Source organism: Corvus cornix, chromosome 9 (assembly GCF_000738735.6).
Source record: "Corvus cornix cornix isolate S_Up_H32 chromosome 9, ASM73873v5, whole genome shotgun sequence".
Taxonomy (NCBI): domain Eukaryota; kingdom Metazoa; phylum Chordata; class Aves; order Passeriformes; family Corvidae; genus Corvus; species Corvus cornix.
Window position 1 is genome coordinate 14,970,012 of NC_046339.1, and position 27,610 is coordinate 14,997,621.

General features: G+C 38.7%; 2 protein-coding genes across 2 annotated transcripts in view; both read left to right on the forward strand.

Annotated features, from left to right (window-relative positions):
• The window catches only part of XRN1 (5'-3' exoribonuclease 1), a 42,008-nt gene extending 38,753 nt beyond the window's left edge, over positions 1-3,255 (forward strand). Inside the window, exon 45 of the transcript XR_005602699.1 lies at positions 3,180-3,255. The gene's annotated coding sequence lies outside the window, so the exon portion shown is untranslated. The remainder of the gene's footprint in view (positions 1-3,179) is intronic.
• GK5 (glycerol kinase 5) lies at positions 1,963-27,309 on the forward strand. The gene is made up of 16 exons (XM_039557330.1): positions 1,963-2,140; positions 3,180-3,273; positions 6,239-6,314; positions 6,733-6,826; positions 7,753-7,884; positions 8,910-8,985; positions 9,618-9,679; positions 9,769-9,842; positions 10,163-10,223; positions 11,331-11,457; positions 14,096-14,200; positions 16,626-16,711; positions 17,953-18,056; positions 19,375-19,434; positions 21,729-21,862; positions 22,968-27,309. Exons 1-16 carry the CDS (start codon positions 2,009-2,011, stop codon positions 23,102-23,104), a joined length of 1,554 nt encoding a protein of 517 aa, XP_039413264.1. The 5' UTR covers positions 1,963-2,008; the 3' UTR covers positions 23,105-27,309.
• Positions 27,310-27,610: the final 301 nt, after the last annotated feature.

Consider the following 27,610-nt stretch of genomic DNA (forward strand, 5'->3'; position numbering starts at 1 on the left):
GAAAGTGTCCATACATTTTCACTTCAAATTTAATGTTTCTTGCATGTGCCAGGATGAACTTGGGGCTTTTATGCATATTGGCAATAAGATTTTTCTCTGAGGGTGACAGATGTTTTGAATAAACAGAGAGTGCCTGTGTGGGAATGACATTATTTATGACAAAACAATATAAACTAATGCCAAAGAAGTCACATATGGACATGCTATGCACATCTCAAAGCCCATTGCCTCCTTTATTTTATTGCATTACTTTTATGACATTACAAACAGAACAACAATATAAAATTTGTGTTTCATAAGCTTTTCATAAATTAAGCAATTTTAATACATGCTCTTGATAACTAAGATTACATATGCATTGAAGCTCTGCAAGTTGGTTTGGGTTATCTTTTTCCACAAATTAAGTTCTTTCTTAACATATTAAACAGAATTCAAGATCTGCAAGAAGAAATCAACTTTACATGGTCACTTCTATGCAATCAGAAGGTTATGTATTTGTTACATTAAGAGCTTGTAAAAGAAAAAAGTAACCTGCATCCATTTTGTTTTTGAAGTTTTGCTTAATCTTGCAGTGAGACAGGCCCCACTTGTACTGATACTGTACAAACACAAAGGATATCTAGATGCATTTTTTCTCAAGGGTTCTTAATTTTTGAATGTTTGGAGTGGTTTTAGCCTTTTATACCAGTTACACATGTTGAATCTTATTGAGGGAGCTTTCATCAGAGATTTTAAGTAATTATTATTATGCTCTTAGCTTTGATAAATTAAATTAGTTCAAAGGAAAGTACTCTTAATCAGATACTGAAGTACTTGGTACCTTTCTCTGACATACATCTATTAGCTGGATGTCAAGAAATAGTCAAAGAGAATAAAAAGTCAAAGAAGTTGTGACTTTTTAATGTGTTGTTCCTTCGGGAGGAGAGGTAAAGCAGTCGTTTCTTGGCTTTCTCTTTCATGTGCTTTCACTTCTCTGTGATCCATACCTTTGTCCCAGTGACCTCTGTGACTGCCCGTGTGAGGTGAGAAGCCTCTTCTTAATGTGGCTTTAACTGTCGATAGTATTCCTGGTTTAAAGATCCAGTAATGTCAGACTTATCTCACAAAATACTGTTTTGTTGTTCATAATGCAGTTTTTTATAAGAGAGGCCAAACCAGAAGTGCAAGGGGGAAATATTTTCAATGTTTCTGCTTTTGCTTTTTCTGCTCTAAATGAGTTAAAACTAATTGACTAATTCTTCTGATGAAGTTTGGGTTAAAACTAAATTCTACTGGTACTAGTTTGGGGTTGAGCATTCCGAATTTTATTGGTTTACTGTGAATGTTTCTGGTTGTTTCTGTTTAAAAATTACTACCCCATCTAAGGGTAATACGGGAACATTTGTGTCACTAACTCTGTTTCAACAGTAATTTTAGATGCCGTTCGCTCTGTGAAGGCACGAGAGAATTGCTGCAGCTCATGACTTTGTGTAACTATGTGTAATGTGTCCGTTGATGCTCAGTGCCTTCAGTGACAAATCCCGGGCAAAGATTTACGTTTACTGTAAGGAGGAGTTGAGGTCAGGCGGTCTGATCACGGGGGATCAGCATCGCACCGTGGGCATCTCTCCCAGTGGCGCTCGCTGAATTCAGCCTTTTAGAAAAGCCCTTAACATTTGGTGTTTCACTAAAAGCCTTTTTTTCGTTCATGTGGTAGATTTGTGTTGAGACTGCATAGACGAAACACGGAGCTTTGCTTTCGTGTTCTTGCTCTGTCCGTGGGATCCCGGGGTCGAGGCCCCGACCGCCCCTCCCGGGTGAGGGCGCGGCAAGCGGAGCCGCACCGCCCGCGCTGGCGCCAGGCCGCGGCCTGCCTTGGCCGCCCCCGGCGGCCGCCACCTGCCCGCGCGGCGGCCCCGCTTGCTGCCCGCGCCCATAGGCCGAAGGAGCGCCCGCCCCCGGCGGGCTGTGGCGGGCGCGGCCGCTCGGCCGCCCTCACTCCGCGCTCCGTGCCGGGCCGCACCGGGCGATGCCGTGCGGGCAGCCCGACAGCGGGGCCGCCCCGGCGCGGTACGTACTGGGGGTGGACGTGGGTAGCACGGTGGTGAAGTGCCACGTCTACGACCGGGCGGCCGCCGTCAGGGGCTTCAACTGCAGGGAGGTGAGTGCGGCCGGGTTGTAGGGCGCGCTCCCGGCCCGTAGCCCGGCCGAGCGGCGAGAGCAGCCGGGGGCGGCACCTGCCTCGGGAGCCGGGCGGGGCCGAATGTGTTCGGTCTGCCGCGAGCGGTGCCTGGGGGCCCCGGTCGGGGATCGGCGTGGCAGGCGTTCGCAGGCGCTCACCCAGCTCGGCTGGTCCCGGTGCGCGGGCGTCCCCTGACAGGAGCGTCTTCCCCTCCCGAGGGGTGAAAGGGAGCCCGCAGCCCCCGACCCGCGCGGGACCGCCGTGGCACTCACCCGTTGCTTCGGTACTCACTCTCTTCCACCTTTCCCGGTTACCTTCGCTTCGGTCGCTTACCGACTAATCCCTCTCTGAACAAAAACACGTTTGCTAGTAGGGCATAGCTGAGATTCGCTTAGGACTTGTGTTTACTCGCGTCCCATCTTGTAACAGCGCCGTGTGAAAAAGAGCCAATTTTGGAACGTTAATTTCAGGCTGCTTTAGGTTTGTACGACTCGAGATTTTAGGATCAGGGCAATCTCCACAATTAACTTTTTTTACTGTTACCTATTGCAATGAAAAGCTTGCAGCGAGGAGAATTGTTAGAAATATGATGGATTTTGGAAATGGAAGGGGCTGCTCTCAGTGGAGCTGACCCTCCCTGTTGCTGGAATCTCGTCTGACAGGTGATTCCTGGCCTGCTGTGCTGCCACTGAGAAACTCAGGGGCATCAACGTCTGAGTTCAGCAGTGCAGCAGAAACAGCTTTCTGACACACCTGCTTTTCTGTTTTCAGCTCTGAAAGGGGTTTTACAGGCTCCTTTATTCCAAGGGGTTTGGACTTCTGTATTTCAAGGGGTTTGAGCAGAGGAGGTCTTCTAGAGATTACACACCCATGTTTAACAATGTTTTAAAAGTTACACTGTTGTTTCTTCTCTTGCAGGAGATTCACAAAATTAAGAAAAAATCAGATTAACCCAAATGTATTTGCTGGTTTCTGTGAACTAGGGATCATGATAATGCTATTTGTGTTTCCTGAACAGGTGGAATCACTTTATCCTCGTCCTGGATGGGTTGAATTAGATCCTGAAGTGCTATGGAGTCAATTTATTGGTGTAATCAAAGAGGCTGTACAAGGTAAGGGGTTAAACTTCAAGAAATTATTTATTTATCAAAATAAGTAAAATTAATTACTTGGATAATATTTTTAGGTAGTACTGAAAATCGTCACTGGGCACAGGTCTGCAACATGCTTTAAGGCCTATTCAATCATTATGTAAGATAGCGCACTTCAGTTACCTTTCTCCTTTCACTGGGACCAGATTAGGATTGAAGTAGAAGCAGAAGCAATGTGAATACTTGATTTACGCATCAGTGCCAGCACTTTGTTGCTCCAGCTTTTTGTATATGCGTCCTTCCCCAGTGTCTGTTCCTCCAGATGCCTCTGTGCAGGAACAGAGAGTAGGCTTGTTCCCCTTCCAGTGCCCCATTGTTCCACCACCACTTTGTATGTGCAAGTGCGAGTGTGTGAGAGAATGAATTCAGGATGCTGCAGAGCTGTGCTCACTCAATTGCAACCTGATATTCCTGCTTTTCCCATTCAAACTATGCGCAGTTCTTACTGTCCTATTCCTGTATTACTGTTCTTTTCTATTTGTACTTTAGCATAAAAATTCCTGGTACTCAGTGCGCTGAATACATACAACTCCCTTTTCTGCCAAACCTCTGATGGGTTTTTTTTCCCCCCTTTTCTGGATGCTGCTCTAACCTAGCTCTTACTCTCTACAACTCTCATAGCTGTCACATTAATCCAGCTCCAGTGTTCTGCCATCCATCCTGTATCACCTTCTGTGCCATGTTGATGCTGTGAACCTGTCAGCTGGACCCCAGTTCACCTGCCCACAGTGCTCCAGCCTCCTTTTCCTGTGTGTGTACATCGCACTCTTTCATTCAATTCGTTCAGTTCCTCCTATTCAGCCCCTCTTGCTTGGTCTCCAAGTATTGCTCTGCCTTCAAACATGGCTCATGGCAAAACTGCTCCTTCGGAAGGCTGCCTAAGGGAACAGGGAAAGTAAACATTACCAGGTGTAAGCTGAAGGTGATTATTTTGGGCTCTTGGTTTGTTTTGTCCGCAGCCACAGCTGTTTGGTCACAAGAACAGCAATGCCCCTCAACCCTCAAAGACCTTACTATCTTCCTTCATTTCTATTCTGTGGGACAAATCAGGAAGCAAGACTTTTCATCTAGTTTTAAAAGGGGAAGATTTCCTTGTGGCCAAGCTGCACACATTGTCAGCAAGTCATTTTTAAGTGGGTGTGTGAGCATAACTCACAGTGCTGTCAAAAGAAGCAGTGCCACCCTCCTTTTTACAGAGTCGTTTCTAGTCTAGGGCAGCTTCCTGAGTGGAATCACTGTCCGGTTGTTTATGCCAGCAGAGCTGCACCGATGTTTGTGCTGACGCAAGAGAGGGTGTGGTACCAGGGGCAGGGATGACTGGAAACAGAAGGAACATAGTGACACTTGGGTTTGCAGGGCTTGCGGAGCTAAACATGTGATTCCATGCATGTGTGGATGAGCTGCTGTAGTCAGTACTACCTAAAGGTGGAAACTTCTGGTGACAACTCTCTTACTGTAGCACTCCATCCAAAAGACAGCTTAACTGAAAAATATCCATGTTTGTCTTTAGGTTTGTTTTCGTCTGTAATGGAAGTTAGCTCCACTTATGTGTATGTCTGGAGAGTATGATAGCTGACACAGGGAAAGTGGTGGGACTGTGCAGGTTGTGGAGATGGGAAGGAGTAACACATGCCAGTAGTCCTTCGTGAGCTATGGAAGTACTTGTATAGCTTTGCCTGAAAAATAAATAGTGCTATTCTCAGGCCACCCACTCCCAGGTCCTCCTCCTGTACACTCCCACTACCAGCAGCACTTGTACAGGCAGGTGGAGCAGGTTACCTTGTGAAAGCACTGGTTTAATTTTCAGCTGATTGAGGAATTGATAGCACTGCTGGCGGGAATGCAAGGACCCAGTGTAAGGGGAGGTGCACAAGCACATGTAGAGTTGGGCAGCACAGGATGTGCCCTTCCTCTGTGAAACTCCTTCTGTAGTTGTCACTGAGAGGGTGCTGGGTGTAGAGTCTGCAGGACATGTTCACACAAATGAGCAGCTTTGCACATGAAAGATAACATGAGAACACATATGAGCAAGACATACTTAACCTGTGATTGGTTCAGATAGCTGGATTGAGAGCCCTTCAGAGTAACAGTACTTACGACAGGGTCGGTTGTCATTTGAGTGGAAACTTTTAATGTATATTTTCTTCACGTAATTTTGCTTCTATAAGTATGGCTGGAGGTACTTAGCAAGCTGCCCAGAGTTGCTTTGAAAATAGCTGTAGATATATTTAATTATTTACAGTTATATTAGAAAAAATGTTCTGTAACGGTTATTTGAAGGTAAGGTTTAATAGCAAAATTGGTGTATACCCAAATGTACATTTTTGTACTTCCGACTTTAAAGTATATTTTGTTGCATTGAGTCGTACCTGGTTTAAGCAAATTCGTTCTTAGGAATTTTGAAACATTGCTTAAGAAATATTTAAGGTGAGACATGTCATTATCAAGGTGATGTAAAAAGTCGTGGCATATTCCCATTAATCTATTTACTGCCTGCAGGATCAATCTAGTTTGTTTCTTTATAGAAATTCTTCTGTAAAGGTACTTTTGTTGGTGCTTTCATTCACATTCATCTCTGTGAAATACACATTTTAATTGATTATGTGGGCATATGTAATCTGCCTGCCTGTCTCTGGGATTGCTCATGTAAAGTATCAACAGGCCTTTCAGAGGGTGGAAAGGGTCAGTGTGCCACAACTGCTTTTGGAAAATTCATAGGTTTTTTCATCTGCTTTGGAATCAGTTGTCTGACTCAGAGCTCTCTAACATTTCACTGTTCTAAACACTTAGCTGGACAATTTGTAGACATTTATATTCTCATAAACTGTTATTTTCCCAAGTATTCCGTAGGTTTTATAGTTGTATTTTGTTTGCTTCTCCAAATAAACACTTTTTTTTGTGATTGTCATTTATTTTTGGTTTTTAGCTGCAGGACTCCACATGAGGCAAATTGCTGGTCTTGGTATCTCCACACAGAGAGGAACTTTCATTACATGGCACAAGTATGTATGTCATGTGTTCTTTAAAATGAATTTGTATTCATTTGTATTCAGAGACTGGATGGAAGCAGGCTGTAGAAATGTTGAACTCAAAAGTAAAAAATGTCAAGTCACTCATGTTCTCTTGTGTTTGCACAGCAACACCTTAGAGCAGTTCAGAACTATTTGTGAGCGTGTGGTCTTTTTGTTCTTTGTACGTTGGAAGAGATGAATACATATGTATTTTTAAATTCTGCTGAAAATCTGACACTTCAAATGTCTGTGGGCTGATTTACTAATTCCTCAGATCCACCAGGAGGATATGCAGTTATTATAGGAACTGACCTAGTGTTTATTGTCCTGACTGGAAATAGTGAATGATGTTGAATGTTTTGGGCAGTCTGTGTTCTCTAGCTTTAAACGTTCAAATACTGTTTTTCAGGAGGACAGGGAAACCCTTTCATAATTTCATAAGTTGGCAAGACTTAAGAAGTGCTGAACTTGTGAATTCCTGGAATAAGTCCCTTCTGCTGAAGGTAAAACTGTGCTAATCTAGATACCGCTTGGATATATTAGAGCTGTTTAACTTTTATGACAAGTAAGGGCAATATATGGAATACTTCAAGTGTCCTGTTCACATGGTGATGTGATGTGCTGTGTCCTAAAAACATTTAACTGAACAATATTAGCATGGAAGATAGTTCCAAGAAAAAAGTGCGGTACTGGTAGCCTAAAGTAATTATTATGGGAAGAGATACTGGTAGGTCTGATGCTCATTTCGTTACTTTTTAGTCTGTTAAATAAAAATGTTGCATGTTAACACTGCTACAGCATAGATTTTGGATGTAGGTAGGTCTGGGTTTTTGTGGATAGGGCTTTTTGTTTCTTGGCTTGTTTTTTCATGAACCCTTTGCTCGGATTATCTATAGGAGGTACATTTTATGCTGCTTCTGGCTTGTGCTTCATGCCTTTAGAAGAGAAAGATTTTCTGTAAGTGCAAAAACAAAAGTTACTTTTCCTCTAAGTGGAAACTAACCAATACAGTCACAATAGAAATTAAATTCTTGGGTTTCTTTTGTGAAAACTCAATTAATGATTAAATTTTGGTAAATCTACTAAATCATGATTGAGCCTGTCAGCTGCAGGAGAATTTCCACTGGAATAATGGTATGTAATGCTGTCAGCCACATCATGCATTGTGCTCATAGAGGTGACCAGTGTTGGAAGTGCAGAGCAGTGTCTGTCAGTGCTCCAGCAGAACTTGCTAAAGCAGCCTTGGTTAGAGCAGCTGCTCTTTCATGTGGTGTGTTGCAGGAAGGCTGTCTGTTGATATGAAGATCCTTACATAATCTGAATCTTATGTCAGCCACTTTCATCTGTGTTGTCATCCTTTAAAGATAATTGATAAGTAACCTTTAAAGGGCAAGATTAAAAATTAAGTAACTGTTTTCTTTTGAAACAGGTAATCCATATTATTTTTACAGTGCTTCATTTCTTGACTGGGAATGATCGATATTTGGCACCCAGTTTTCTTACTTTTTCAACACATCAAACTTCTATGAAGTTGTCATGGGTTTTTAAAAACATACATGAGGTAAGCTGTAAAGGGAAAAACAATAGGTTTCTTAAGTCATAATAGTGGCTTGTGACTTGGGAGTGTTCAGGGCCAGGCTGGATGGGGCTCTGAGTGACCTGGTTTAGTGGAAGGTGTCCCTGCTTGTGGCAGTGGAGTTGTAACTCTTTAAGATCCCTTCCAGTCCAGGCCATTCTATGATTCTGTGACTATTGGCTGTAATTGCTTCAGTTTTGTCTTGCTTGTTCTTCTGAGAAGGACCAGAAAGAATTTTATCTGTGTTAATGTTCAAAGCCTGTCTAACTAAGTGGTGACTTATATTCATACAACATTTTTCTCTCATTCTGGAAATGTGCAGTAGTAAAAAGCTTTCTTCATACATAAGCAACATAATAAAATCATCTTACTTCACTTGATACATTTATACAGTTAGTGATTGTACTTCGTTTTAAAGCTTTTTGCACTCTAGTTTTGCATGACAATTTTATTTATTTTCAATGGGCCTTCTTATCTTTCCACTCTGCATTAATTCTAGTGTCCTGCAGTTTCACAAATAATACCATACTGTACAGTTCATTTTGCATTTTTGTGAATTGGAAAATGCATGCAGAATAAGTTGTGCTGGATTAATCTAGAGCACTAACGAGCCCTGAGCTGTTTGTTGCTATATTCATTGCTCTAATACTCACCATGCAGGACCTTGTTTTCTTTATCCACCACTCTTTCACCACTGTTATAATTGTGACTGTAAGTTTCTTTTCATAAGGCTATGATGCCCCTACAGTAGAAGACTAATTACTTTTCTTTCCTTAGTAACAGCTGTAAGAAAGTGTTCTTATTTTCTGTTAGGAGCATGAACTTGTAGGATAATATTAGTTACATAGCCAACTTGGCCTTTTTAGAAGAAAAGTTTACAATCAGGGACTTATTTTCTGAGGACATTCTTATTAACCATGAAGAAAATTATAAAAGGAATCAGTAAGTATGCTTCTCTTATTGTACCCAGTTGTAAATACTTTTTTTTTGCATGTATATTTTTTTCCCAGGCTGAAGAAGCTGCCAAAAAAAACAACTGCTGCTTTGGAACAGTTGACACATGGTTACTGTATAGATTGACTAAAGGTGAACATTACAGTTACTCTTAAATATCAATAAAACACACCGGAATCTAAGAAATTATGTTCATGACTTGTCATTTATATATCCTAGAATTCAGATGCTTTTTTGGAATTTGTGCTTTTGTATATTCAAGAAAAATTGTGATGTATTTATTGTTACGGAAAGAACTTCTGAATTCATTATTCTTTGGGCCTGCCTGGAAAGGAAATACTTATTCAGTGTAATCAGCTTTCTGAGAGTATAAGATTTAAAGAGGACTAACAGAGCTAATTAGTGTTGATTGACGAAAAGTACCTGTAAAACAAAAGAACAAAGAATTGTTATAAATGTGGAAGAATTATAAGTTTCTATCCTGAGGATTAATGCCTGAGGAGTCAGATTATGATTGAGAGTGATGCAGTTGGTGTGGTACTGTTGGCTGTTCTAGACAGGTTCATGAGGGGAAATAAGGTAATTAATGTGTGCATGTTTTAGTGAGCAGCAGGTAGAGTCTCTGTGCTCATTGTATCATTGTGATTTTGCTCATACACGCACTTGGTTTATATTTCATGAGGGCCAATGAGATGTTTAGAGAAAACTCTTTAAGTATTTGGATGTCTAACAATCTTACTTGGTTCTGTTTCTTTTCATGGTAGGTTCGGTGTATGCTACAGATTACTCAAATGCCAGTTCTACAGGCATTTTTGAACCCTTTATGGTATGTGCTGTTCCCAGAAAATATTGTTGCTATTTATTGTGCTTCTCAGAGGGTTGCTGATGTTTTTGCTTTTTCCCGTTTCATTTCAGAAATGTTGGAATCCCACTTTGTGTAATCTGCTTTCTATTCCAATGTCTATTTATCCACCAGTGAAAGACACAAGGTAACTATGAAGGCATAATTAAAAGAATACAATAACTGTTAAATTAATTGCTAAATTAATTATGATAATAAATACTAAATACTCTGCACAGGCCAAATAATACACAGGTACACAAAAAAAAAATTATGTACTGTTATACTGTATATAAAAGTCTATAAAGTCCAAAACTTTTTTACTATATTTCTTAAAGTGATAGTTCTAATGTTTGCTTTAAGATAAATCAGTAGCATTACCTTTTATGTGTGATCCAGACCCAGGCTGTATGTACCTAGACTTCATTTTAACAAAAAGGTCATTTTAATGTTGTGATTTGTTTTAAGCTTCAACTTTGGATCAACTGACTCTGAAATATTTGGGGTACCTATTCCAATAATGGCAGTGGTGAGTGAGAGTATTTTCTTAAATCTGTGTGTTTATACTCTCTTTATCTGGCTTTGCTTTAGTACTTGCTTGTTTCATAAGTATTCTCTATTCATTCTTTGTGACTTAACTACAGTAGAATTGATTGTTGAATTTTTCTCCAAAAACCCGGTTTGCAACCTTAGAGGGAAGGAGGAGAAAATAACAAGATGGGATTTCTACAGGTTGAGGTTCATTAAGGTTGTGTGACCAAATGATTAAGTACTGAATGTAGGACTCTTAAGCTCTGGTAATGCCGATGTCTAGCTTAAAATCAGGTGTTCTGTATAAAGTTATGCAAGAGTCCATTCTGGCTTGACTTTAGTAAGACTGAACAACTGTAAGAGTATTTGTTAATATATCCACTTGTGGTGCCTTTTATCTCTTTCTTATTTTTCACTAAAAATAACAAGTAACATGTTCTTTTCTCAGTCGTTAGAATTTGGATAAGAAAACTCAAAGTGATGACTTAGAGCGAAATCTGCTTGAATTCAGCTAAATGAAAAAACTGTCCCCTAGCTAGTACGAATTTCTCTCTCTATAAAGATCTGTGGACTAAATCTAGTAAATCTACTGTTTGACCAAGGCAAAAACATAAGTAAATACATTTAATAACCATCATCATTGTGGAAAAATGGAGCATGGAATAATTTGGTACAGGAGGAGTATCAAGGAAAAACAAAGGCAAGACTCATGACTTCAACTTCCTATTTGGAGAAAGTGGAATTCAGACCAAGCTCCTCTGTTCTGCTCCCTGGGATTGCAAATGACCCATTTATCCTTGTTAAATATTAAATCACAAAATACTTCTTTTGTTTCCATAATATTTTGCAGTGTTGCAAGCAGTACTACAGACATTCACGTTGTGTCCAAACCTGGTGTAATTTGATGCCAGTGATAAGTCTGACTGTTGTAATGGCCTGCAGATACTTAAGAAATTGTATATGAGTCCTCTCTGAATGCTCAGTTCCTGAGTGGTTACTTGTATTCAGAACTCTGAACTGTTTACAATGATACTTGCAAACCCAACAGAATTGCAGGTTGGTAGTCAATAGCTAACTTGTCCTATTATTCTTGTTGGATTGACAGGTAGCTGATCAGCAGTCAGCTATGTTTGGAGAATGCTGCTTTTGCCCAGGAGATGTTAAACTGACAATGGGAACAGGTGGTTTCTGGAATGTGAATACTGGAGAGCATCTCTTTGCATCACGGAGAAGTAAGACAGTGAAGTTTCTGTTTTAGAGGATTTTATTCTTTCAGCTGTTCCTTGATAGCTGTTAATGCTGAGGGTACACAAAGGAATAAAACAGGGCTGTGCTTTTCCTTCTGTCTATACATGTAGAAAAACAGCTTGGGAGTTCTTCAGGAGAAAAGACTGTGGAAAATTTTAATTAGCAATGTAAATTTTGGTTATCCTAAAGTAAGCTTCTCAGGAAGAGAACTTAAGTAGCATTAAGTAGCATCATTAGTAATTATATCTGTTGCCTGCATCCCTACTGTTTTGTTTTTTCCTTCACCTGTTCTTCATAGCAGTATTACACAGTACAGGAATGGAGAAAAAAGGGATTGGTCCTCTGGCTCATCGCATCAAAATGTTGCAGTGGATCGCTGCAAGTTCCTCCCCTTGAGCCCTTGCACATTGAAGCACCTGCAATGAAACAATGCAGGATTAGAAGTTATTAGGTTTTTTTAAAATACTAGAAATGTGTTTCCCAATGTGTTTCTAGTGTTTAAAACTTTGTCTTTCTGAACATCTGTGGTCTGTCAAGCTTGTTAATTTGTCAGAGTTAGCTGTTTGTCAAGAGAACAGCGCTGAAGATGATACTGAAGTAAGTTTGCCTACACAGTCTCTCTCTGTCTGTCGTATTTTTAAAGAGTTACTAATTTCAGGAGTCTAATGCTTAAAATGGGGCAGGGCTGGGAACGAGGACAGCAGTGTGCTAAAGAGAATTTTACCAGCTCAAGTCTTGAACGACCTTGGCAAATATAAGACGTGTCAGAACTGAATAGCATAGACATTGAATTCCCTATGAATGCAAATGCTTTTTTATGCTAATAAATCATGTTATTATGATGATATTTTTTCTTATGAAATCATACATATGTAGTCTGTTAAAATGTAATAGCAAAAACATGCTGTAAGGTTTTTCAATTTAGCTACTGTGTACTGATAGGAGTTAAAATCTTCTAAGGCAGTGCTGTGAAACTTCTACTGCTTTAGGCTGTTACTTATGTTAAAATTATTTTCCTTATGTTCTTTGGCTGTCGTGGCGTATGGTTAGTGCGACAAGTTAATTACCTGGCTTTCCCAGTGCCCTGGGCATGAAATGTAGTATGTTCAATCTTTAAAGTTGACATATGTATTTAAGACTGCAAGATGAATCCCTACAGCATCCTTGTGCAAGATGTTCATTAGCTGCTGTTCTAGTTTCTGGTCTACATTTAGCTCCTACATATAACAGTTAAAAAAAAAAGAAATAAAGTAGTTCCTTCAATAGTAGCACTTCTCACAATTCAATGATGGAATCATGTTGAATAGATTTAAAAGATGCCTCTGGTAGTCTGAGGTTTCTTAGTACCTCTGGTCAAGTGTCATGCGGATCCATTCCATAGAGGTAGAGTTATGTTACACTACTGGAGACTCTAGTGTGAGCATCTTCAGGAAGGCCACATGATGGGTGGATGTCTTTGTCTCTAATTAGCTGCTCTTCTTTAGGATCTTCGGCTCAATTAATTTTTTGGACCTTTTAATTTGTGGCTGTTTCTTTGGTAAAAAATAAAGATTTCAAGGGACACCTGCACTGATGATCTGGAGTTATGTATATTACATTCCCCTTTCAAGAGACAAACACACAGACTTTAGTCAGTGCTGCTGATTGTTTTGTACGGTAAGCCAGAGTGCCTCCAGCACTAACACAAGTTTCTGCAATTGCACTGGTACTACCATGCAACTCATTTCGACACAGGCAAGCAAACTCGAGATGATTCTGTGAGAAACATACATATCAGCAAAGTCACTTTGAGAAAGCAGAGAGAACCCCTAGATCCTTCTGATGTTTTTCTGGTCCTTGTAAAGGTAAACTGGGACTCATTTACCTGTGTTGCATTACCTATGATCTCTGAATCCTGAGCAGGGTTCCATGAAGTCCGGGTGCATTCTTCACTCCAGCAGTTATTGTGCTTGGCTGGTGTTGTTGTTGCAGTGACCACTACTTGGGTTCTTATCTAGTGACCTGAAAAGCCATTTGCAGGGGAAACTTGTTTTCTTTTTTGCTTTCTATGTGAGGAAGCATTGCATATTAAAAAGGGAATTAAAAATTACATCACTTTCATCCTCTTCTGTGCCTAAGATCTGTGCTCTAAGTTTGTGTTGCTTTTTTTATGTGTATATGTCTGTTTCAGTTTTGTGTTTCCCATCTGAAAGTCAAGCCTTCATGTTCTATATTTTGGGGAAAAACACTCTTACTTTATAGAAACCCTTGGGGAAAGTTGGATGGACTTAAAACAAATAGAAAAACACTGATAAATTTTTAGGTACACACAATCTCTTATATAAAAAACAAAAGCAGGCGCAGATAGCTCTTCAAAGGTGGCTTTTTTTGTAATTTGATTGCAATTCTTTTAGGTTAACTTTTGTCTAACAACCTGTTCCTCAATTCTCTTGTAATCCCATCATTAAAGTTTTAAAAACACAGTTAAACTCTATCAGTGACTTTTTTTAGCTTAAATTCTACAAAGGAATTGAATAAAGTCTATTTATTTTTTAGGTTGATTTATTGTGGGGAATTCTTGTATATGTTTTTCTGGAAACATTTTATTTAACTGAGTGTTTTGTTTCATGGAAAATCATTAAGGTTTATATCCACTGATTGGTTGGAAGATTGGGGAAGAAGTTGTTTACTTAACTGAAGGTTCTATATCGGACATTGGCACTGCCATAAAATGGGCTCAGGATATAGGTAAGTTCTTTAATTTTATAGAGGGTGAAATATGTAACTGCTTAAGAAGCTGTTTTATGGGTTCATAGTTATGTTACTGGATTTGATGTTATTATTAATAATTGAAGAAACTAGTCTACATACTTTGGACAGCAGAATGCATAGCCTTGTTGGTGCTCTGCTGAGTGTGTTTGCTGCAGGGAGTTTGGTTTGCACAATCATCTCCTTTTCAGTCTCTGCCTCAGACCCTCCTGCCTAACTAGGCTTTTATTTTCCTAAAACATTTTACTCCTCACCTGCTTTCTCTTGAGTGTGACAAACCTCCTGATTCCACAAGGACTTGCTGTAATGCTTTTGAGAGGTCTTGAACTATACATCTCAGAACTGATAACAGGTTTGATTTATACGAAAATAACATGAAGAACTTTTCAAGCAACAGTATGTTGTTTCACATGAAAGTAATGTGCCTTTTGGCTGTTGTTACTACTTTGTAATGAAAGGTTTTGCATTCCAGTGTAATGACAGACTAAGAAAATACTACCTCTATAGTAGTTGATGTTCAAACCCACTGATTGTTCATAGGACAACTGTTCTCAGTGTTCTAATTAGGACTTAGAAATTTTCTTGGCTTACTCAGAAATTTAGTACATTTTTACTAGGATGAGAAAAAAGCAATTAGCATCTCAAACTTTGGATTGTTTGGGAAAGGTTTTCCTCATGTGTAGCTCACCACAAAATTCCACATTTCTTGAAGCTGTCAGCTTTAGATGCATAAGTACATACATGTGCTGTGGTATGTGCCCCTGAGGGTTAAGTATGACTCAGATTGGTCCTCACATCTTCATCGCCCAAAATTTGACTAAGCCTAGAGAGTAAAAGCCATTAGGCTTTGGAGGAAATGACTCAGTTCAACCAACACACAGGTCAGTGCTGCAGACTCAAGTGTCAGTGCTACATATATAAGCTTGCTACTTCAGATTCCATAATTAAAATGGAGAGTTATCCATATGGAACTTACTTATACTTAAAATGGATATCATTGGTATATGCAGAAGTATAAAGGATTTTTTGCTAGTCAGTAGTAAAATGGTCATGACCTACAGTTGCTACCACAGAAAAAGAAAGTGGGGGAAGTTTTAGAAATGGGGCAAATAAAAGGCAAGCTGCTTTAAACTCTGTAACAAGTAAGGCCTTTTTTTTCTGAAAATATTATTGTGAGAAGCAGAATTCAGAAACTTTTATCAGCTTTAGAGAATGGAAAAACTTTAGCTCTTCAGAAGGAATTGGGCCAAAACACAAGGTAAGCTAATGGCCTCAATAACAGCGGTGAGGCTCAACATGGATGAAGAGGAGACATAATAGTGGTAAAAGTTTGGAAATAGTAATTTCTGCAGCAAGGCAGACTTAGTTTAGGGACTTCTTTTAGTGAAGTCATATAACTTCTAAGAATTTTGAAGGAGTAGTATGTGTAATTTCAACATGAAGTCAGTCTTCCTTAATTTTTGATTTTCTGTCCTGGCGTAGAGGTGCTGTATGTATAATTCAGTAACAGCAAAGACAACAAGAAGGAAAAAATGTGATTTAGGTTTATTAGTCTGAGCACAGTAGAATCCATAGTTCTCCCACAAATTTATAAAGGTTACAAAGGTAAATTGAAACTCCTTATAAGTTACCAAGATGGGTTTTTCAAAGGTAAGTTGAGCTAGATTAACCTAATTTATCTTTAATAGGAGAATTCACTTTTTTAGACAAGAAAAAGCAATAGTTCTCATGTACAGGAGACCTCTAGTCTTCTGTAAAATCATGTTATGTGGCCACATAAGGACATTATTAGTCACAGCTGTGGAAGGTGGATGTTAGTACAAGAGTTGTATGTGGGTGAAGAACAAGCTAAAGAGGAATGTCTGTAGAGTTATGAAAGGAGACAACTGGCTGGGCAGAGAATAAAAGCAGTGTCTATCCAAGAGGCATTATTGTGATAAGAGGTGATTACCTTATGTGTCACTTGTAAAGATCCTAAGGGTGCTGATAAAATATGGGTGTTAAGGTCTTTCTCTGTAGTTGTTTCGTGGTTGGGCTGAGAGTAACATCATCTTTGGGGGGAAAAATATGTTATATTTTATGAATCTAAAGTTTTATGCCTTTATCATTTTTAATTCCAATTTATGTCTATTTGGAAAGCTAATGACCTTATACAGGATGTGAAGATTAAAGGGCTACAGTACAACAGATAGGAGAGGATCCTTTTGAGTTTATCCTTCATCTGAAGAGTTAGGGATTATTAATGTGGCTGATGGACATGAAGTAGAGAAGTGATTGTTTCCCTTGGAACATGTAGTTTGAAAATACTACAAAAGGAGTAGTCTGACGATTTTTTTCCCTTAGTGAGACAAGATGAAGAAATTGAAGGAAATAATAACATCATACCACCTATGTATTTTTACAGGACTTTTCACCAACATAGATGAAACAGCAGAAATGGCACAGAGTATTGCTGATTCTCAAGGTGTTTGTTTCATTCCAGGTTTGCAGGTAAAATTATTATTAATAATATAGTCAAGAATATATATTAATAACCCAATTAAAATTAATTTTTACACTTTTAAAGGTAATAATTTACATCTTATCACAGTATTTATTCTGTACTGCTGTGGTGGTTATTGTCTGTTGCTCATCATGCTATGTGAAGACCGTTATCATATCAGAACGGTTAAATGCCATCTTCCCCTTGAGAAAAACCCTACCAAATAGGAAAATTAGTGTAGGACAGATAAACGAAATTATTTGTTTCCAGTAACACAGGCAATGCCTGCAGAGACACAAACCAATGTCACAGCTTCTCTGCTATGAAGTGCAGAGCTTTCATCAAGACAACTGTTCTAAGCACTGTTCTAAAATAATTCATTTTATTCTGACTTGTTTCAAGGTGTAGGTTGTAATTCATCAGAATATTTTAAAGTACTTAAGTATTAGCAAGATTTCAAGTCCTGGTGTTACGAAAAGCAATGATAACATTTAAGCACTTCTCCTGGGAATGATCAAACTCAGTATAATAGACTTTTATCTTAGAAGTCTTAATAACTATTTGGTTTTAGTGTATACCAGCTCATCTCTCAGTGTGTTTCTAAAAGTTTGAGTTTTTTTAAATCTTCATTTGTCTACCATGCTCAGTTTGATCATTCCCAGGACTAGTGTTTTTTTCTGAAGAAACTCAACATCTTTAACCTTACCTTTGTCTGAGTTCTGTATGCTAAGGAACAAAGCAAAAAAGAATTAAACTTCTTCTCCAGATAGCCCAGTTTCCTTCAGTGTCACTGATAACAGGCTGTTGTATACACCAATAAAAAGTATTATTGGCCTTTTCAGTATTACTTTTAAAAGTCGATTCATCTTTCTTTCAGTAGTTCAGGAGGGGGCGTGAGTGAAACCTTGTTAGAGAACAGCAATAAGATCAGTAATACCAGTATGCGCTGTCCTAGGCACTTAGTGTACACTTTAAATGTATTTTAAAGGGAAATTATGTGGATTAGTCTTTTTAGTTCGTCTGATTTGGAAGAAGTCACTTAAGCATCTTGCTGTTGAAAGAAGCAATTTAAACCGTTCACTGAGTTAGCTAAAATAACACTATATACCTCTTACATGCTGTTTTCGATTTTCTTCTTTCACTATGCTGCCTGTAATTTTTGTAAGTTATTTTTTTCTTACTCTTTAATTTCTTTCTCAAAAGCCTTCAAATACAATTCACTGAACTCATGGTGACATCTTTTCTCCAGGTTTCTGGGTGTGACCCATATTTATGTGCCTCTTTCATGGGTCTGAAACCTTCCACTAACAGAAACCATCTTGTTCGAGCTATGTTGGAATCTGTAGCTTTCAGGTACTGTTTGCTAAATTATCTGGCATATATTTTCTTACGTTTGCTTTTATTTAGATCAGCAGTGTTAAATGGATACATGGACTTCGCAGTTTGTACAAAACACTACTGTTACACTGGAAAGGAGTTTTAAAGGCATTTTAGCTGCTTCCTTTTTTTTTTTAACACTATGCAAATAAACTTGTGTGTATTTGTTAGTTCAGAGTTTTTGTCATTAAGTAACCATATAGAGATTCTTAAATTATGTTGTTTTCTGCATGTTCTAAAAGTGTTTTCTGTTTAAAGTTTGTCCTTGCTCTCCTGACAAGAGTTTTGTCAGAAGCTGTAGTCCTCTCTAGCTGTGTTTAAAGTATCCCTGAAGCTGTAAGTTTTATATTAGATTTTGTTTAAAGTTTGAAATTTTGGTGTTTTATAAAACAAAGTAACAGGCCTCTTAAACATCTTCAAAGATATGAATGGACAGCAGCTTCCAGATCTGTGAAGGCTAAAGATACCACTGCTGGTCACTGCTGATACCACATCAGTAGCTCACTGCCTTGCCAATCCCCCATATGCCTCAGATTGGAGTTGAGTATGGATTGAGCCTGGCTCACGCTGCACTGTGGCCAGTTAGACAGCACTGATGTGGTTCCTTCCATGTAGTCAACAGCTTTGCTTTGGGCATAAAAATCTCCTGCAAGAAGCCCAAAAAGGATGTCTGGAGGAGGGCGGCATTCTGAATTGCTGCAAATGGTTTCTAATGCATCTTCTTTCTGCGCTGTAATTCCTGAACTGACGCATGGGTCTCTTGAAAAGGATGTTAAGGGATGTTAAGAATATCATCTCGTTCAAATACTGCTTACAAATAACTAGAAACAAGTAGAGATCCTTTGTGTTTAGATTTTCTCCCGTTAAATGAAATGGCTTCAGGAAAAAGTCAAACTTAAAGCCTTTAGATATTCCCCTTACTGAACAGCTGGATAAACTCCAATTAGCACTCTGTTGGCCTACTTTCCTCACTCTAAGCCACTTGTTACATCAACAATTCTATCCCTAGAAACCTATCAGTAACTTTCAGTGGGAAAAATGAACCTTCTACAGTGACTTGCCATAGAATGGACCATGATATAGCCATACTTGTGCCTTTGTAATGAAGACAAAGACCAAAGACCAGTTTCAGTGGGCTTGGGTTTTTTATTTATGCATTCTAGAAACTTTTTAGCTATTTCAGAAGTTCTGACAGAACTGAGGCTTTTCTTGCCTTGCATTTATTTTCTATGTAGATACTGAAAACACTTTGTGGACTATATAATGCTTAATTCAACTAAACATTTTTTTAAAGAAACAAACTGCTTTATGATATAATTGCGAAGAAGGTGCACATTCCTCTTCGAACTATTCGGTAAGTTCCCTGTAACTTTTAAATTTCATGTATGAGAGTTTGATTTTAAATAGGTGTGAGCTTTATTACGCATTTTATCGTACTGTAAGAATTCTGTTGTTTAGAAGTAGATGATTTCCAAGTCAAATGTTAATGTAACTTAAGCAGCAGTAGAGTCTATGCACAGCTATTGGCACTGGTGATTGTTAGCAGGTGAGTAATGAATTGCTCTAATTATTAAAACAATAATTAAAAAGAAGGCGAATCCATGTTTTCAGGTAGCACTAGAGTGCATACAGCTATGCCTACCCCAAAGGTCATTCTATCCTTTGTCATCGTTCTTTCATACTGACATTTTATGTGCTAGGTTTTTCACAGACTATTTTTTAAAAACATTGGTTAAAACTGGTTCTGTTTGTGAGGGAAAGAGGGAGAATAGTTTTACAGTTCAATTGTTAAGACATTGGTTTTGCTTTAATCTTTGAAGAGCCATATCAAATACAGTGCAGTAACTGTACTCCCTAGAATATGCTTTCGCGACATTTGGGAAAAATTTAGCTGAACTAAACATTGCTGGAAGACTACATTTCACATTTTGGTAGAGACTTTCCTTGAGCACACCAGTTGGTCAGACGCTCCAGCCCTCTGAGGCTCAGAAAGCTCTGCAACAAAGTTCCTCCCTCGGGCAGACAGGCCAGCATGACACTGCAGTCAGGAGGAGAGGCAGGCGTTCCCATCCCTCCTGTGCCTCTGCAAAGGAAGAATAGACTGGCAGGCATGCAGGCAGAAATCGGACTCTCAGTGGAAGAAAAGTGAGAGTACAAAGTGGGAGAAGGTAAAAGTTTCTGCTTTCCATCATGTATATGGAAAGACTAGGCAAAGGTGATGGAAACAGCTGGGGTTAGGGGTTTAATGAAGAGGAGAAGATGAAAAGTATCAGAACTTTGATTACTTAGGAAACTTTTTTACACAGAAAATTTCATCCAAGATTTGAAAAGTCACATTAAGAGTGCAAACTCTTAAAAACTCTTAAAATATGGGAAGTGTGGAAATACAGCTTAGGGAGCATTAGAATTCTGATTCCATTTACATTGCAATGTAAACTTTATATGATCATGTTCTTTTTTATTCATTGATATAAAATTGCAGTTTTATATAGTGTCTGTATTACTTAACTAGCATCAGTAGCAATTCAGCTTGTGGATTAAATGTTAAAACATAATGGGACATGCTCAGTGGGGTTCTCAGTAGGGATGTAAGCTGCTCTACCATTCTTATGTCCTCACATCTTCTGCATTTGTCAATTACTTTTGATTTTTTGTTGTTGTTTTTACTCCTTAAATTAATTTATTCCTTTTTTAGCCATTGTCCTGTATTCCTTGTTCCTTCCTGGTCTCTGGGCATTGTTTTTATTAGTCCTCTAGATTTCTATTACTTCTCTTTGCTTGTCTCAACACCGTCAAGGAAAGTCCAGAGAAAGAACTCTCAGCTTTAGTCGACTGTCCTGTAACTAATGAGTTTTATTACCCAACACTTTCTGTAGCAATAAACAGCAGATGTCTTCTTTGCACCACATTTGATAGAGCAACAGCTCCACACATGGCTGGTATTGGAGTACAAGAACATAATGAGCCTATCTAGGACATTTCGAAGATTGCTTTTTGTTATAGTTATTTTTGTTTGCAAGAGTGATTACTTTTAAATCTCAGACGATTAAGGAACAGCATTGATAAGTTCTAGTTTCCTCCATTAGGTTGGTCTCAGATTAGGAAAACAGACAGATGGAAGCGTCATTCTGAATTTCCTCCTAAAAAGAAGCAACTGTGAAGGCATTTTAGCTAACTAATACAAAGATTTGGTAGTAAAGAAAAAGGTATTTTTCCAGACCTGAGAACACCTGAAAGGGTTTATTTAGTGTAATGGTTTTGACTGTTGTCATATTGTGGTGGTAACTATGTAAAGGTTCTGTTATAAACCCTAACATTTCAGCCAAGATGATGTATAGTTCTAAAAGACAGAGCTTTCAGAGCTTTTGATAGTGTCGTCTGTCCCTGTCTATCATTCCTACCCCAGTTTATAAAGGTGGTTTTGGGTTGTTTTGGTTTGGTTTTGGTGGTTTGGGGGTTTTTTTGGCACCTTGTTCTGGTCTCTAAATTTACCCATAAAGTGGAAATGCATTTGTGCATGAGTGACAGAAGATTCATGCATAAGTGTGAAATACCAAAAGTTGGTATTTTCTGAACATGATTTCTGAAATGTTGGCAATAAGCACTTAACACATTTTTTTTTAACTACTTCTTCCCTTCTCCCTATAGAGCTGATGGAGGTGTCAGTAATAATAGTTTTGTCATGCAGATGACGTCAGATTTAATTAATAAGAAAATAGAAAAACCTGCAAATGCAGACATGTCTAGTCTTGGTGCAGCTTTTCTAGCAGGCCTTGCTTCAGGTATGTAGACATTAAAAAGGCTTTTTTCCCCCCTTTATAATGTGTGTTGTAAATACAATAGAAAAGAGATCAGACAAAAAAAGGGCATAACTTCAAATAATTGTAAAATCCCCCCCAAAGGATAACTTTAGCCATTTTTGTGGGGACCTATGGTAAAGAGTGTTTATGTTTCTCTGTACAGTACAATTAGAAGGATGTATTACTAGAGAAGAAAGGTGAATCCTGTCTTTTCTGCCTGCTGTTCCTTGACCAAGGCACTCCCATGTCCATTCCCATACTGGTGCTGCCTGAGTGGTGCTAGCTGGAGATGGACCATGTGGCCAGGGAGCCACTGCGCTCACCTGCAGCCCTGACATTCCCACTGAAGCTGTGTCCTGTGCTCTGTGAACACAGCCTTTATCCTTTGAGGCTTTCACAGGAATGGAAGTATGAAATAAATTATTGACAGGAAAAACAACTCTACTCACACAGAATTGTTCCATATTGTTAACCAGACTTAAAGCTACAAACTGTTGATGCTTTTGCTTAATGTGCACCTACAAAACATGTTTTTGTTGAAGTGCTTTGATATGTAAATAACATACTTCACAGATGAAGGTAAAAATGATATGCTTGGGTAAGACTTATTCAGCAAGTAAAAGTGTAAGAAAGTTGAGACCCTTGACAGACGAGAATGATTTAATAACATAAATTAATAGGAATTTGTAGCACCAGCTGTTTCTTGCCATTTATACAAATTTTTAAGACAGTAGGAAAGCAGCTAAGTATTGGTTTCTGTGGTCCTTCTTTGTTGAGAAGGACCTGCAACTAAAAGCGCTTTGTGGATGAAACCTAAGGGAACTTCAGTGTACCAGAGCTGTTCCTTGGAAACCGTCCCAGTTAAACAGATGCACTGTTGTCAGGATTCCAAACAAGTGGATCCTATTGGAAAGGATTTTCACAATGTTAAAAATATGCTTCCCTCTGAGAAAGTTGTTGGTAGAGTAAAGAAAGGCTGTCATGATTTCTTACTGTGTTTCTGCTTTGGATCTCTTGGAAATAGATTAAAACAACTCAAAAAGAACATATTTGCAGTTGAACTGGAGAACGAATTTTCTGTTTATAGGATTTTGGACTGACAAAGAGCAACTAAAGAAGCTAAGGCGAATAGAAGCAGTGTTTGAGCCCCAAAAGGATTCAGAGGAATACAAACCTGCTATGGATGCATGGCTACAAGCAATGAAACACTCACCACACTGGTAGAAATTGGCATTTTAATTTTAGAAGAATTAAGACAGTTTAATTCATATTCTGTAACATCTTGACATTAACAGGACAGTAAAAAACCATAACTGAAATTTGTGATGGTGTATTATAAGTTGCGTGGTATTTCAGTTACCCCCCTGCTGCTGGATTACTTACCATACTGTAATGAACCTTCCCATCGTCCCTGTGGCAGCTGTGGTCCAGCTGCAGCATTTGTGTCCCTTCAGTGACCTCCTTTGGGTGGCCCAGCTGCTCAACTCCTACCATGTAATGCACATGGGCTGTTTTAACTGGGATGGGTTTTCTGCTGAGCAACTCGCCTCCCTTCGGATCTTTAAAATCTTCGGTATGTTAATCATCAAGGAAGGGTAAAAGGCACATTTACTCCCCTAGGCATTGCTGGGAAACAAAATGATTGTTGGGGCTGGGTTGTGATGAACTCAATTGTGTACAAAGACATTTTTTTGGTAGTAGCCTGTTACCACCCTTTGGTTGATGCTGAGTGCTGTGATCACATTTTTTGTGCACTAGATTTAGATGAAATACAAAAGTAAGTAGGTTTTCAACACTACATTTTAAAAATCCAGGATTTTTGTAGCTGATACTTTGTAGCTAGCTTGTAGCTCAATTTTTAAAAATTTTATAAAGACCAAACACAATCTTATCTGGTGTGGCCAGCACAGATACATTAAAACTAGTTCCAGGTATGCTATCTAACTTGTAAAAATCTGTACTATTAGTATTTTCAAGGCCATTCTTAAATCCTATTATTATTAGCTAAAAGGGAGTAAAAAGTCTATTTTTGACGCCATCGATTACTTTTGTATTTTTTAAGCAAATAAATTATAATTAGAGAAATGTGTAGTTAATTATTCTTATATATTTTCTTATTACTAATATTAAATTACTGTACTTTTCTAAGGATTATGTGTAAATCAGCTTCCAAAATGTAAAATGATTAAACATTTTAATTTCAGAATAATATTAAGTTCAAGCTGTGGGTGATTTGTATTCCACACACATTGGAGATAAGAAATGTTTATACATTTAACATCACTCAAAGAGGGCTGAAGAACTATAATTCACTTTTTCTTGTGCTGAAACACAGAAGGTCAAATCATACACCATTTCCTTCAATCATGTACCCTGAGTTGGAGCATCTACTCTAGCTGTGTTCAGACTCCATCTCATTTACTTGTCAGCCTTATCTTAATGTGCCATTTTTCTTGTTCTTCTGTTACATTCTGTCCTTCAACCTGTGCTACATCTTGGCAATTTTTTTTTTCCTCTGGGTATCTTTCCAATTCTCCTGAACCTTCTTTAATGTGAATCCTTAAATGAAGTGCAGAAGCAAGTCTGTCTGCTGATTTCTAGTAATGTGCCAGGCTGTAGTGCCAAGATTCCAATATAAAGTCCCTCGACGAGATTTCCTCCACTCCTCCTCCTGCTGTAAGGTAAGATCCTGCAGTTACAGGATATGTTAAACAATTGCTTTGCTTTAACGCCTGTATTCAGCTTGTGATTTTTCTCTGTCATCACAAAGTCACTGCTAAAGAAAATGCTCATTAGCAAGAAGGTTCTCTCTCCGAGGCTGGGCAGAAAGGCTTTCAGTCCGGCACTCTGGACAGAAGTTTGTGCCTCAGTCACTGGTATTCTACACTTTGTTCTCACTGAGGGATTTTAGTTTCATCAACATCTGCCTGGGTATAATGTCCACCTATTGCCCTTTTGTTGAAGGCTCCTTGACTTAGGTGCACTTGATAGCCTGGAGGTTTTTGCTGGGCTGAGCGGGCACTGTTGCAGTGCTCCCAGACAGAGCTCTGACAGGACTTAAACCTGATTCTGTTCAAATCACTCTGCTGAAGGTAACTCAGCACCATGTGCCTGATACTGCACCTTTATGTGGTGGTGGTTTTCACCCTGGCAATGGCACACCTAAGAGACAGAAGATACCCAAGACATTATATAGTCCTCTTGCTCCAGGTAGTGTCCTAGAGGACACATTCTGGATAACCATTTTATCACTGTCACTGTTTAATTTGAAGCAGGAATTTAACATGTTCTCTTTTCACTAGCCTCAAATCTACAGGAGAGAAACTTCACTACAAATTAAGGATGCAAAAAGGCCTTGGTATATTTACCAGCTGAACCTTTCAAATGGCCTGCAGAGTTGGGAGTTCTGTTGTGGAGAGGTTCAAAGTAGGGAGTAAGTCTCTGAAACAAACAGGGGTGTCTGAAAGTCTCCCAGGATGGAGTAACTTTGGTGATCGGAGCATTTGCTACAGCTTATGACATGAAGTTGCCCGAAGACTGAACAGACTAATAGACATGTTGAAGAAATTTGGTTACTGATCAAAGCCTCTTTTGCTTATCTTTTACAAGAAAAAATGATTTTATCTTCCCAGGAAATCTTTAATGTGATAATATCTAAAAGTGGTACCTGTTAATTGATAATGGATTTGAAATAAGCTTTAAATACACTTTTACAGGTGCTGTGCTGTCTCAGTTTTTGCTACACAGAAGGGCATTAAGACCATTTTAGAACCTCACTCATACTAACTTTTATTTAAAATATGACAGCTTTTACTGCTGCCCTTTTTTACTTATATTTCATTTGTCTCAAGGTTGTTTTCATCAGTTTGGAAAGTATATGCAATTTTACATTTTCTATCAGCTGAGTTTGATAGTAAAGGTAAAAATACAAAATTACAAATATTAACTAGTTCGTAGTTTTGTCATTTTAAGATACTCAGTTGAGACTGAATATTTTACTTGGGACTGGACAGTAATGCAGCTCATCAGGCATGTGAAGATTTGCAGTTCAGTTGAGATGTGTTAATGATCTCTGGGCATTCTGCCTTCACAGATACACACAGTGCTGATAGTAGGTAATGTCATATCATTTTGGCAGTTGTATCTCTCATAACGTACAGTCCTATTAAGTATGTGAGGACTATGTGGCATGAAAAACGTCTCATAATAATCCCTCTATTGTTAGAGGGATCTTGCTACTATTGGATTAATTGTTGTATATCAAGAGAAAGGGCAGATTAAACAGCTGTCAGATAGTTGAAAATATTGAGCAGCTATATAAATTTTGTTACACAGCTAAAAAAAATGAAGCCAGCTATGTTTCAAATCTTAACTGAAATGAACTTGACCAATACTTTTGAGTACTGTTTTCTTTAAGCAGTATTTTCTGCTCTACTATAACAGCTAGTTTTATGTAAAATTAATTCAGTTGCTCTTATCTGTTTTTAACAAGAGCATTTAGACTTACCTTCCTGTCAGGAGAAAGTAAAAAAAGCAAAATACTGAGTTGCTGTTTCAGCCTGCTACCTTCTATTGGCATAACCTCTCTAGCAAGATCCTTCAACTAGTCCCACTATTTCCAGTATCAGGGCACAGCACGAGAGGCTCACCAGTTGAAGGGAAGCCTTGTGGAAAGAGGTAAGAACCATTTCCTGCCAGTAAGTGGGGTTGTATTACTGGTCTGAGCCAAAAAGTACAAAGTTGTGAGCCCCTCTTGAAACAAAGGGTGACAGTCCTGCAGATGAGTCGGGTAATATGGCAGTGCTGTGACTCAGAAGTTGGGCAGTATGTTAGTTTAAGGCTTTATGGGTAGTCAGGGCAAGTTCAGCAGGAGAAAAGGGGTGGTGGTGGAGGGGGAGCCTGTTTTGGGTTAGTGTTTGTGCAGGTTATCACAGCAAGGGCAGGAAAGCGGTAAAACTAGCAAATATTGAAAAGTGATGTATTGTGAAAGGGAAAGAGCTTCCTGCAGGGCAGGCATTACTGGAAGTAGCTGCTAAACCCACACCTTAGCAGGTCTAAAAAACCCAGTTCTGTTTTTCAATGCAGCCCTCATGGGATAAAATTTGGGATTTGTGAAAGTTCTGGAAGATTATGTATTGGTTTAGAATGTTACATCAATAGAGTACTTACACTCATGCAAATTGGTCATTGTTTCACCACCTTCAAACTCAATAGTGTGCGTGTAAATATATGTATATATACGTATATATAGTTAGTCTGCAATTTGCTATTGAAACAAATGCAAACTACAGCAGTGACCTTTCTTCCGTTTCTCTCCTTGGTGGTTAAAACGGCTATTTTTCATGTTCATAATCAGTTCCAGTATCTGACTTTAGCTCATCAGTGTTTCTTGCAAAAAAGTAAATAAACCAATGAACCAAAAAGAGATATATGAAGCCCAAGTGTCTTTATTGAGGCTGGTTTCAAGTATTTGTTTAGCTGTGGTGACTAATAGTGTGTGTATGATCTGCAGAGATCTAAAGCACATAAATAGTTTGTGTCCCTGTAAACCTTGTTTTGCTCAGCTTGCTCAGTGGCAGTAAGCTGAGCTTGTGTTAGAGAAATGTGAAAAACGGGTAACTGCACGCTTTGGATGTCTGCCTGGCTGCACTCGAGAAAGACTTAACAAATGTTGTATCGTTGCTTTGAATGGAACTAGTGCCAAATTTTTTTTTTTTTTTGCTCCCAGGA